Here is a 13,613-nt window from a genome sequence, read left to right as displayed (position 1 = left end):
GCAAGCTGCCAGCTCTCCCTATTTCCCTATGTCAGTGTGCTGGAGTAGATTTCTGCTATAATTTATGGCAGTGATAGGAAATCCGAGGTCTGAGGCATCTCTTCCTTGGCCTACCTAAACCACCCCTCCACCCCTCCACCCTGCTTTGGCCATTTTTCGGAAAAGGCACATGCAACTCAGAAAATGACAAAGTGGCGCAATTGTGGCTCAGATATGCTTGTGGTTCTCACTGTTTCCAAGCCATTAATCATAGGACCTACATTGGAGCACCTACACAGTGCACAGACTCAGGGCGTGGATGGCCGTGCTGTGGATTTCCCATTGAGGTCCATGAGCTTCTGCTTCTCTATAATATTAAAGAGTCTATAGCCGCTGCCTAGATATAACTGGTTTATTTTCTTATTCCTAAGCCAGCCGTCCAATATAATTTCATACATCACCAACTCTTTCCCAGGAAATAATATTCCATTTTATTTTTCACGTGTGATACCGAAGCTTCTTAAGAGAAAACAAACACAGAAAGCGTCTACGAGGAACATCGCGCAGGACGTGTCATGGCCAAGAAAATTGGATAAAATATAGATGCAATAACATGCATGTAGTTAGAATTCGGGCCTCGAGGACAATTTGCAGACAATAATAAAATGGAATAAGAGCAATTTAAAACATACTGCCGGCCATAAATATTTAATTTATGTGGGCAAATAATCAAATGAGGTTACCGTGCCCGCACCGCGGCCTGGAAACCATGGCAGTTTTATCATTTTCAAAGCGTAAATGTAATTTGGGATGTTTACAAAAAGTTTACGAAAAAGAACTAGCGAGAGAGATGATTCTTCATGAGCTCTTTACCACGTTTGGACCGCGAGCTAATCCAAATGATATGACAAACTATATAAAAACTCGTATCGTGACACTCGAATGGCAGCCCATCCTCTCTCCATAGACTGCATGTACAACCTTGGAATAAGCAGGAATGTTTTTGTATCCTATGCAAATCTGAACACTTATATTAATAAATTCCATTAAGGAATAAAAAAAAAAATTCAATCTGCATCGAATCAAAAGAAAAGGAATTTCAAGTAGTCAAGGACAGAATGTACATGGCGAGAGTAGCACTTTGTAAGAGGTAAATTGCCTTTCTAACTCAGGTACGGAAGTTTTTCCATATGACTTTTTTTGCGGTTGTTCGGCAGCCATTAGAGATGAGCGAGTAGTTAAATACTCGATGTTCGATATTCGTTTCGAGTAGCCCCTCAATATTCGACTACTCAAATCGAATATTGAATCCTATTATACTCTATGGGGGGGAAAATGCTCGTTTCAGGGGTAGGCAACATTCGATCAAACTGAACTTACCAAGTCCACGAGTGAGGGTTGGGCTGGATTCGCCGAGATGTCTTCTCCGCGCAGCGTCCCCACGTCATCATCTGGCAATGAATTCACTCTGCCAGATATCGGGCCTGGGCAGAGCCAACTGCGGATGTTCGCTTACAGTCAAAGCGGCCATTTTCTTGTAGCGCGGGCATGCGCAGTCGGCTCTGCCCAGGATCGATGCCTAGCAGAGTGAATTCAGAGCCGAAAGACGCCGCGGGAATGCAGCGAAGAGAAGGCTTCTAAAGGTAGGAGAAGAACCATCATTGGTCGGCCAACTGTGTAGCATTCGGCCAATCAATGCTTGTTCTGCATTGCATTTTTCCATTTGAACAGCAAGTGGTACACGATCGAGTACGAGTATTTCGAATACTGTAGTATTCGATTGAATACCTACTCAATCAAATACTACTCGCTCATCTCTAGCAGCCATTTTTGCTCTAGTGATCACAACATAGATGCATCTGCACAGAACTTCCAAAAGGAAATAGAAGGCAATATTATGGGTTAGTAGCCCCACTACATTCTCCTGTATGGTGACTCCATATGACACACTAGGTATTATTCTTCTACAAACAGTGGGGCGGTTTTATTAATTCTGTATTGGTGCAGGTGTTGGGCACAGAAACGCCAACCATATTGGAAATTTCAACTAGTTTATTAAGTTGCCTATGCACCGCTATTGGAACTCAGAGTTTTGGCTTCTTCCAAACTCTGGTGCTTGGTCTATTCTCAGTCTGACTTCATGGCCTCCAGGTTGCATCCTGCTCTCAGGCGGTCTCTGTGCCAACTGCCTGTTGTACATCCAATTTTGTACCAACTATTAATTCCCATGAATCTGCCCCTCCTTGTGTTTAGCAAAATGTCTAGGGCCATTGCTTGGGGAAAACAAGCTCCTCATTGCACCTCTATCACTTATACGGTGGAAACTATGAACAAGCTGCCCAAACATGTGCCAATTTGGGGCTCAAATTTGATGATCCATTTTTTACAATTTTAGATACTTTTGTCTAACTTTACACCACCTATTGTCTAGGTTATCTTGTTCCAATTTTTGGGTGCAAATTTGTGTTAGTGCAACTTAATTCACAAACCCTAAGGCATGCAAGCAGCACTTTTCTCTCCACAGGTTTCGCGCTGGATACCACATGGAAGTTTGTGCACAAATCAGGACAGAATTCAGTATTTGCTTGGTAAATCTCACCTAGTGTTTCTAGGATACTATACTTTCATATGAACACCTCTAAAGAAGTATTCCACCTATAAGATAAGAGGCCTACAGGGGTCCACTATGGGTCCATACCACACTATGATGCATGAATGTGTTGTACACATAGCCATATGATAAGGCACTTTATGGCAGCACATGTGGTCCCTCCTGGTCCCGAATAATAGTCACTCCATGGGCTGCCATACAAAGTTAATTTCCTGATCTTATCCTTGGTTTAGGCTTGTTAGTTGAGTATCTGCACAGAATACTCTATGCTGATTTATTCTTGAAGACAGATGTCTATCAGAACCCCGAGGATGGATTCTAAGCATCAAAAGACTGAACTTGTATATTTTATTGACTTTCCATTACTTATATATGACCAACACAATCTACACCTCAGTCCTTCTCCCTGGTGGGATTCACAATCTAGCCGTCTAGTTTCCTACACTGATGAGCGTCTCCTTACCGCATATTAAATTTTTTTGCATGACTCTGTCGAGCCTTATGAGTGACCCAATTTTTTAATTTTCTTTTAAAGGTTGTCTTCTTACGCCACTCCTATCAGAACATCTCAAGCCAATTGGAAACGTAGAGCAGGACCTATACGCTGTATTTCCATTAAGGTCATGTTCATTGCTTACAATATTTTATTTTGATACAATGGAAAGAAACCAAGTGGTAGCAGTAGTAATGCGATCAGTCCGAATACTCATTGTCTGATGTAAGGGCCAAATCAACTGTCAATGCCTGACTCAACCTCACATAACTGGCTACATTTTTCTGTACAATACATACATTACGGTACTTATTGTTAGCATTTGTATCAGGTCTTTTTGGTAATGTTTGCAGTGTACTGTAAGAATATAGAGATTATCATACCTAGGGACTTTAATGGCCACATGCATACCAAAAAGATGTGGCCCATGTGATATATCGTACATTTGGTCAGGATCCATTGGCTTTCCCCCACCTGTACTGGAAGCACAGTCATGCTGTATATGTTGATGGCAAATATGACTGTAATTGTATATGTATGGAATTGATTATATCGGGCCATATGCTTAGAACAGAAAGTGTCCTGTGAAATGGCTTAATGAGGACCTTTCACCACCTCCACCAACATCAACTCTTTGTTTCCTTCAATAGTTGCTGCTCCACTGATTCTGTGCAGTTGGAATTTTTTGTCTAGCCCCCACCATTCCTGAGCAATTAGTGTTGTTACTTGAACAGATAATATGCTAATTAGGCTCTCTAATGTCAGATGGGAAGTCTCAGACTATCTTCTCCAACCCAGGATCACCCATCTAACAAATCCTAATTAGCATATTGGGTGCTGAAATTAACAGCACTGATTGCTCAGGAATGGCAGGCCCTAGAGAAAAAATTCCAGTGGTGTTTGAATCAGTAGATCAATACATATTAAAGGATACAAAGAGTTGGAATTGGTGTAGGTGGTGAATGGTCCTCTTTAAAGGGCTTGGCTGGTGTCTCCCTGGCAGAGTCAACTGTGCAGGCGTTGGAGGTGACGCAGAAGGAAGGCGACAGAGCCAGCCGAAGATCGTGTTCTCGAGCAGCAGTGGGGACACCCCCATCGCATTTTCAGCGCTGGAGCCCGCCCCCATCGCTGCCAGAGAACTAATTTACACACCGGTAAAAACCAGTATTTCTACGGAACGGCGCGGCGGAGATCACATCTAAAGGTAAGAGACGAATAGCCTTTCTAAAGGCTATTCCGACGTCTTATCCACAAAAAAAAAGAGGTTTTAATGGTAGAATCCCTTTAACTCATTAATAATGTGATTTCTTTAGTTTTTGGAGATTTTTCCATCTCAAACACATTCAAGGTTCCCAGGCTTAACTCACTAAGCTGTAATGTTACACTAAGTATTGTGTATAGCTGTGCCCTGCCCGTCAGGTTCGCTAGCCGAAGCCGTTCCGGGATAATAACATGCTTCATCATGCTAACTGTACATTTTCCATGAAGCCAAAAACCGTCGGCCCAAACCAGCGGATTTAATCACATAGGAGGTTTAAAGCACCATAAGCTTTTATAATATTTTGTGACAACACAGGATTATTATTATTTTAATCTTCCACTGGCAAGGAAATGAATGACTTTGGCTGAGCCGAAGTCGCACAACACGCACAGCAACGTCGTCTTTTCACGGTAGTGGCATATTTTGCAAACGATAGAGCGTCATAATTATAAAGGGTAACTGTAAGAGATACGGTGGCCAAATACAGACGTATTGTTGCGGTGTCAGATGTTTCATTGCCACCGCCATATTGTAAATAGCACCCGGTGTAGCTGCTGCCGATACTACGCGAATGAGTAATCTATAGCAAAATAATGGAACACAAACAGCAGCTGCAAAGCCAGGATCAGAATCAGCGGTGGAGCTCGACACAAGCAAACGCTTTCCAGTAAGCAGATGGCTATATGTGCTAATATCGGAGCCTAAGGGGGGAAGAAGATGGCTTGCTTAATTTACACCATGTATTTAACTGTGCTGCCAAAATAGCATGTACTGGTTGTACAAAGCTCGGAAATATTTCACCGGTTGACTCAATCATGATAATATTAAAAATTTTAAAAAAAATCTTAATAAAGCAAAATTCCTGGTAATGTTCTGCTTTACAAGGCTGGATTGTATTACCCTTCATCTGATTTATGGGTAGGGGATGGCGAAGCAGTGGAAATGGGCTTTGCTGGTGTTTTAATGGTGGGATTTGCTATAATGTAGGGGTTTTTATATAAGAAATTTAGATCTATATTAAAGGGATTTTAGGACTTTAAAGTTGATCATTTGGAAAGGTCATCAATATTATTATTATTATTATTATTATTATTATTATTATTATTATTTATTTATATAGCACCATTAATATATAATGGATCAACTTCCAGATCAACTTCCAATGTCCAGGGTTCCAGTGAGCAATGCCTTCCCTTACATTGTCTACTCAGTGCCATAGATACAATGGTGGCTATTAGAGATGAGTGAACACTAAAATGTCCGAGGTTCGAAATCTGATTCGAACAGCCGCACACTGTTCAGCTGTTCGAACGGATTTAGAACCCCATTATAGTCTATGGGGGGAAATGCTCGTTTCAGGGGTAGGCAAAATTTGATACAATTATACTTACCAAGTCCACGAGTGACGGTCGGGCTGGATTCCCCTTGAATTCTTCTCCCGGCGCATCGCCCCCGCGGCATCTTCTGGCTGGAATTCACTCTGCCTAGGCATCGGGGCGTTTGTAGTGCGGGCATGCACAGTCGGCTCTGCCTAGGCCCCGATGCCTAGGCAGAGTGAATTCCACCTGGAAGAAGACGCGGGGACGCAGCGTGGAGAAGACTTCGGAAAGGTAAGAGAAGAACCAGTGTTGATTGGCAGAATGTATAGCATTCTGCCAATCAACACTGGTTCTGCATCGAACCTTAAACTTCGAACAGCTAGTAGTGTTCGATTGAGTACGAGTATCTCGAATACCGTAGTATTCGATCGAACACCTACTCGATCGAACACTACTCACTCATCTCTAGTGGCTATGCCTAGTACAGACAAAGGCGTGACTATTGGGGTGGCAATGGTTCAAGGGGTCGAATGGGTCAACACATGAGGACTGGATGAATTTATTTGGTCTCCTTTCTACTTCCATTTGATAACTGGCATTCTGAGCATTGTTAATGTATTATCCCTGCTCTCTGGTGCCCTGGAGTGAGAAGATTTATGATACACTGTCTACCATTAAGTATTTGGACACCCATGCAAATGAAGATATCTGCGGTCGTGATGTACGTCACAAAATAGGAAACAGCATTGACATTAGTCGCATGCAAGATGCCACGAAGTGCAGAGTTGTCCGACTTTGAGAAAGGGGTAATTGTCAGGTACCACAGAAATGGTCGATCCTTAAGGGACATAGCAAAACAAACTGAATTACCCAAAATGGACAGTGGCCTATGTGATATACGAAGTGGAAGGTGAACGGTAATTGTCGGAATGTGCCCCGAGACGGCAGAGCCCCAAAACTGGGAGATACTAGAGACCGACGAGTGCTGGCCAGAGAAACCGATGGCTCCCATACACCAGGAGAGTCACCAGGCATCCGGGACAATTGTGTTGATCAATCCCATCCGTAAGGAAGAATCTGCTGGGTTCTACCAACTATTGGATAGGGATAAATGTTGTTTTTTGATTCTACCACCGGTGTCCAAATATTTATTGGTAGACAGTGTATGTATATGTTGGTCAACACCATATAGTCAAGGAGATATTCTGTGGGGGAGTGCCGGACGCCGGGAGGAGGCAGAGACGGACACTGCAAGGACATCCAAAAGAGATAACAGAAGGTAAGTATAAATAGTTTTTATTTTTGCCGACTCCCCCTATTATAATACTGTAATTTCACATTCACTTCTATCCAAGCAAGTTCAGACCGAAACAAACTGGAGGATCGCTTCATCCGAACATGGGATAATACAAATCCTCGGAGGTTCACCCATCTTTAACATTTACCTTTTCTTTCTGCAACTTTTCTTACAACTTCCATTTTTCGCTATAATTATAGACTACATGATCACAACATGTTGGTAAAAACCTTACCAGGATGCAATTGGCACAACAACCACTGGGTGGCCACATGTAGACACCTACAGCATAAACAGCTTCCAATTCCAATAAGTTATCGCAAAATCATGTTTATTTCAAAGCTTATCATTTCTTAGTCTTAGGATATGATATAAATAATATAAAGCTAAGGAAGGGCACAGCTATAAATATAAGATTGAGGGCACTTATCAAGACTGTTGTATTGTATCTCCTCAGGAAAATGCAACAAATGTTCTCACAAATGGTTTTTCAAAAGTTGCAAACCCCTGCGTTGTGCCATAAAAGTGGCTTAGGTGATTAATAAGTCTGGCCAAAAATATCATTTTCAACAGACAAGGACAACACCTTTAAAACACCCTGTTAAAGCATAATAATAATAAAATAAAAATAAATATAATTTCTGAAAAATATACTGCCCCTTGTGGTTGAGCATGGTACAACAGAAAGAGAAGCTGAAGCTATATTATTCTGTAATGTTAAGAAACAACTGAAACTCTACTGCCCCTTGTGGCTGAGCATGGTATAACAGAAAGAGAAGCTGAAGCTATGATATTCTGCAATATTAATAACAATTAAAACTATACTGCCCCTTGTGGCTGAACATGGTATAGCAGAAAGAGAAGCTGAAGCTATATTATTCTGCAATGTTAATAATTGAAACTCTCCTGCCCCTTGTGGCTGAACATGGTATAACAAAAGGAGAAGCTGAAGCTATATTATAATGTAATGTTAATAATTGAAACTCTCCTGCCCCTTGTGGCTGAGCATGGTATAACAGAATGAGAAGCTGAAGCTATATCATTCTGTAATGTTAATAACAACTGAAACTCTACTGCCCCTTGTGGCTGAGCATGGTATAACAAACAAAACCTGAAGCCATACTACTCTATAATGTTAATAACAATTAAACTATACTGCCACTTGTGGCTGAACATGATATAACAGAAAGAGAAGCTGAAGCTATATTATTCTGTAATATTAATAACAACTGAAACTATACTGCCCCTTGTGGCTGAACATTGTATTACAAAAAACTAACCTGAAGCCATACTACTCTATAATGTTAACCAGAACTGTATCACAGCTTTTCCAATCCTGACTTTTGCTTCATTTTACAAAACTACACAATGTTTTTTTGCCCTAGAGTGGAATAGTCTATTTCTCGCTGCAGCGTTTGACTCTCTGCATTGAAATGGAAGCACGCTTGTTTTCTGGAGAATTAAAAACAATTGATCGCTTAACTACAGCTTTGAAACATTTTGTGTGTCATTATTTTCCGTGTAGACTGCAGCCTCCGGGGTAGAGGGAATGAAACATTGTGATTGCCACCGTATCATAAAGTTGCCATGACTCTTATTTGGCCCTGAACGCAGATATTTCTTGCAACGTTTCTTGCAATTTTTTCTGCAGAGTAATCATATACTTAATTGTGAACGTCCCGGCTGCCGTACAATTTACTTGTTAAGGAATTAGATAAAATGTATCCATAATCAATGTTGCTTTATTGCGATGCGCGTCCCAGACGACTGAGGCTTATCTCCCCTACAACAAATGGTTATAGCGAAATTCTACTGTTAACACAATTTCACAGTTAAAATCTATAGAAAAAGTTTAGTCACTTTGCAGTACTTTGCTTTACTGTATCTGTATTTTTATTGATTTTAAGCTATTTGTGTAACTAAAGTTCCACAATGCATGGTTTGGGGAAAAACTTGGCAAATAGTTTGTATGGTATCCAACCACCCAAAAGAACACAATCCTAGTAGGTTGTATATGGTGGACCAATTATCAGCCAGGCCGGCCCCTGCACAGCTGCTCATGGGTGGAGCATCTGTTCTCCTCCACCATGCACGGTAAGGAGAGAGCATTGCTTCACTTTCTTTCTGAGACTTTAACTATTTCTAATGCCATAGGAACCCAATATCCCACAGCTTGTAGCTCCTGAACCTCAATGACAAATTTATTATAGTGCCCCATTTATAACCATGGCCATTTATAATGCTGGTTTCATCAGTATCAGTTGCATTGGTCTTGATGGAGACATTTGATTCATTCTGCCTCATATATGCAAAAAGCATCTAAAGCTGTGACCCTGACATCGGTGCTAATGGGGCAAACCATAAAACAAGCAACATTACAAAGATTGAAGCAGGACATAGGCTTTTTCTATAAGGTTCTGTATGCAAGCAGTCCAGTTTTCTTGAGTCCTCCAAGCAATTGATGGTTTTATTCATAGGATATTTAGTATTGAGCTGGTTTGCAGGTTCACAGTGGGCAAATACTGCAATTTCTTTGGATTTGCAATGGTGTTATTCCCCTGGGGCAATTATTTCTACCTTTTCCCTATATCTAAATACAAAGTGGCTCCTCTTTTTTTATTAAGGAACCCTATTATCAGCACTGAAGGCCACGTAAACTACATTAATGGGTCCATCCCAAACCACAGCTTCCAATATATATGGCCTGGAATTCCTTACTGATGATCAAGGTGAGGCTGGATGTAAGGTGGTGTGGACTCAGACCTCGAACAGTTGGGCTGTTGTATAGGGAAGGGTTAAGCCTATGTTGCATTGCTTTTACCCATAACCCAGACCTGAAGCCTACAGAAGTTACTGTTCTGCACTACTGTGAGAGTTTTCTTTGCACCATAATTGTTATACGTCACCATCTGGAATAAAGATGTTACACAGTGTGTAACCAGGTATCTAGTGTGTGTCCACTTTTTGCTGGTGGAGCTACTGTTGACCCTCAAGGATTGCACAACCTTAGTGGTGGCCCGCAAAGACCACATTGGTCACAGTGGTAAGGATTAGAGATGAGCGAACAGTAAAATGTTTGAGGTTCGATATTCGTTTTGAGTAGCCCCTCAATATTCGACTACTCAAATCGAATATGGAACCCTATTATAGTCTATGGGGGGGAAATGCTCATTTCAGGGGTAGACAATGTTCGATCAAATTATACTTACCAAGTCCACGAGTGAGAGTCGGGCTGGATCCTCCGAGAAGTCTTCTCCGTGCAGCGTCCCCGCGGCATCTTCCGGCTCATCATTCACTCTGCCAGGCATCGGGCCTGGGCAGAGCTGACTGAGCATGCCTGCACTACAAGCAGACATGCACAGTCGGCTCTGCCCAGGCCTGATGCCTGGCAGAGTGAATTCAGAGCTGGAAGACGCCGCGGGGAAGCTGCACGGAGAAGACTTCTAAAGGTAGGAGAAGAACCAGCGTTGATTGGCCGACTCTATATCATTCAGCCAATCAATGATGGTTTTGCATCAAACTTTTACATTCGAATAGCGAGTGGTACTCGATCGAGTACGAGTATTTCGAATACCGTAGTATTCGATCGAATACCTACTCAATAGAGTACTACTCACTCATCTCTAGTAAGGATCCATATGGCCACCTCAATGCAGTGATCGGTGGCTCCACATGTAAAAGAGTAGGGGAATCAAATCAGAGTTATATATTTTTCTGGGGTTTTTTGTAACTAGAATAAACATGGCTACTCCCCCCTCCCCTCCAAAGAGCACATCAGCTCCATGTCCTAGAATGGCACTTAACAATTCCACACATGACCACAAATTGGTTTCCATGTTTTCTAATCTCTTATATAATGGCCAAAAACATGCAATGCCTCCTTATTAAATGTAACCCTCGTCTAACCCCTCCGTCTTATCTTCTTGACCTCGGCTTGATCAGGTTTTCGCAGTCTATTTAGTATAATCTTGGCACGGCACAATTTATTCAGCATATCAAGATACATTCGCTTCTGCGTGACACAATCCTTTCTTGTCTTTCTTAATCTCTCTGAAAATGTCAGTTTTCTTAAATGCAGGAAATTCACAAAAATGAATTAAAGTGAAGTTGTATTTGTGAAGAACCTACAGGAAGATAATTTAAATCTGCAGATAATACCGTTCCACAAATTACATTGTAATTGGACTTGCTTGCACTTATTTCACGTATTATGGGTTTCTCCTCATTCTAGAAAGAAAATTGTTACAGTAACAAGGTATAAAATAAAGTCACGTCATTCCTTGCGGCGTATTCTGCTTTATGTTTGATTATGTATTTTACCTTGCTGTTTCCTTGGGTCATAAATCTGGAGTCCGAAGAGTGGTGGCCTCTCTTGTCTTAGGAGAGTGATATTATTTGTTTTCAGATTGAGCTGAAATATATAGCCGTTCATGTAGTCTGTCCAGAAGACATAATGACCGTGATGAGAGAGTCCGAAAGGATGATTGAGCTCTTTCCCACTACCGACTACCTGGAAAATAAAACATCAAGTGATAGATAATAACAAGTGTATAGGACGATGGGGGGTTCCATTGGATGACGGTGTTTCTGATCCTCTGTATACAGATGTGTCCTTCCTTATCTTTCCTCTCTATTGAGTTTACATGACACGGAGGTGACAATCATTTTATTTACTTTAAATTTCATTTTTATTGAGAAAAAAATCAACGTATAAAGTCCAACAACAAAACAAGGGTACAGAAACAGTGGCCCGGTCAGGTGACCAATCATTTTACCATTAGCCCGTCTTAAGCTATAGTCACATGACAGTAAATATCAATAAAGTCAATAGCAATACCCATATGTGTTAGACATTGACACAATTCTCCGGTATATACATGTGTGTCAATCCTTAGCTTAGCTTACAAGGGTTTTGACACTCATTTCCTAGCTACAGGATAGGAATAAGGGACTAGGTCAGAGCCATGTAGGTACATCAGCTGGGACTCCCAGTGATCAGATAAATGGGGGCCTGAAAGTTTCCCATGCCTCCTCCTTATGAATGGAAATTCAGTGTGCTTGTATGGCTGGCGTTCCAGTCACCACCATGGGGCATCGAGACAGATTGGAATCTGAAGCCCCATAGCAGTGAATGGAGCCTAAGTTGTGGATTGTACTTTTCTTCCATTCACATGTTGGCATGAATAGGAGCAGGGGCGTAACATGAGGGGGTGCAGAGAGTGTAGTCACACCGGGGCCCAGGAGCCTTGGGGGGCCCATAAGCACTGGCATCAGTATTGAGATTGCAGCTTCCATCTGGTCCATAAACCAAGGAGACCCACAGCTTACCCTAACCACACTAAGGTGGATTAAACTCCTTAGCTCCCATAACCATCACTATCAAAAATTCACTGTAGGGATGAGGTAGGAGGCCCGGACAATACATTGAATCGGGGCCCACAAGACCTTTGTTACACCACTGCCTAGGAGATTTTCTTGCCCCAGTTCTTCTGAACCTTTGGGGGGCCTAACAGTTGGACCCCCAGTGCTCTAACACTATTCCAGTAAGATAAATCACTCTCTGTCTGGTGTATTCCCGGTTCATCTCTCCTCTCTCTGCTTGTCCTCCACCACCTAGACTTCAATGGTCTGGAACATATCTCTCTCTGTCTGGACTCCAGAAAACAGCTTGAAGAGTGTATTCAGAAACAGTGATCAGTGCAGGGGGAAGTGGGGGGAAGTAACAGGAGAAAGAAGCATTTTTCTTTAATAAAATAGATTACAAAGTTTATAATTAGCACCTGAAATATTGATTTATAAGATTCCACATACATCTCTATATACCAAATATCCATGACTTCAATCATTTCATCTAATTTACCTTTCTGTTGGTCCCGTTGAGGAATATCTGCTCTATGTGGTCATAGTAGGCGTCGCACCAGTATAGTAAATTGTTCTCATAATCCAGAGATAATCCATTGGGCCACAGCATTTTAGTGGTAACAAAAACCTGTCTATTAAATCCGTTCATCCAGGATTTCTCTATACGTCCCACACTGTCGTCCACCACGTCTTCCTCCCAGTCCGTCCAATACATCCAGCTGCAAAAGAGAAAGATTCTTAGTCTGACAGTCCATATCATTTGTATCTGATCTATTTTATAATAACTTATTTATCAGGGGACTCCCCGAATGGACTATTGCATTTGCAAGTGGTGTGTAGTGAAAGCACAAGGACCCCATAGACTATAATGGGGTCCGTGTGCTTGCCACGAGATCTCCGCAGGGAACATGAGGACAGGAAAATAGTTCACAATCTACTTTTCTGTCCGCATGACTCGTGGGGAGATCTCATGGCAAGCAGACGGACCCCATTATAGTCTATGGGGTCCATGTGCTTTCACTGCACACCACTTGCAAATGCATTCGGTAGTCCATTAGAGGGGTCCCCATGCGGATTACTGACACAGATGTGAACAAAGCTATACCTAAATATCCATATGTTACATGCAAATATTGCAAGTTATGTTGTGGCTATGCAGTCGATTTTACTTCTGTATGTTGAAGGGATGAAAAAATTGCAACATAATTTGCCACAATTTGCAGAAAATTCACAATATGATTATTTTTTTATATATTTTTTTTTCTACATGTGATTATTATTTCTTGTGCGAG

The 13,613-nt window shown here is 41.6% G+C and overlaps 1 protein-coding gene across 1 annotated transcript in view; it reads right to left on the bottom strand.

Moving 5' to 3' along the window:
• LRP1B (LDL receptor related protein 1B) overlaps positions 1-13,613 on the bottom strand; it is a 1,094,775-nt gene that overhangs the window by 474,398 nt on the left and 606,764 nt on the right. Inside the window, exons 13-14 of the mRNA XM_075284520.1 lie at positions 12,821-13,040; positions 11,281-11,470 (exon numbers count right to left, since the gene is read on the bottom strand). Of these exons, the coding sequence (XP_075140621.1) occupies positions 11,281-11,470; positions 12,821-13,040 (410 nt within the window). The remainder of the gene's footprint in view (positions 1-11,280; positions 11,471-12,820; positions 13,041-13,613) is intronic.

Source organism: Leptodactylus fuscus, chromosome 8 (genome assembly GCF_031893055.1).
Source record: "Leptodactylus fuscus isolate aLepFus1 chromosome 8, aLepFus1.hap2, whole genome shotgun sequence".
Lineage (NCBI taxonomy): Eukaryota > Metazoa > Chordata > Amphibia > Anura > Leptodactylidae > Leptodactylus > Leptodactylus fuscus.
Note: the sequence above shows the minus strand (reverse complement) of the source record. Positions and strands in the feature narration are given on the sequence as shown.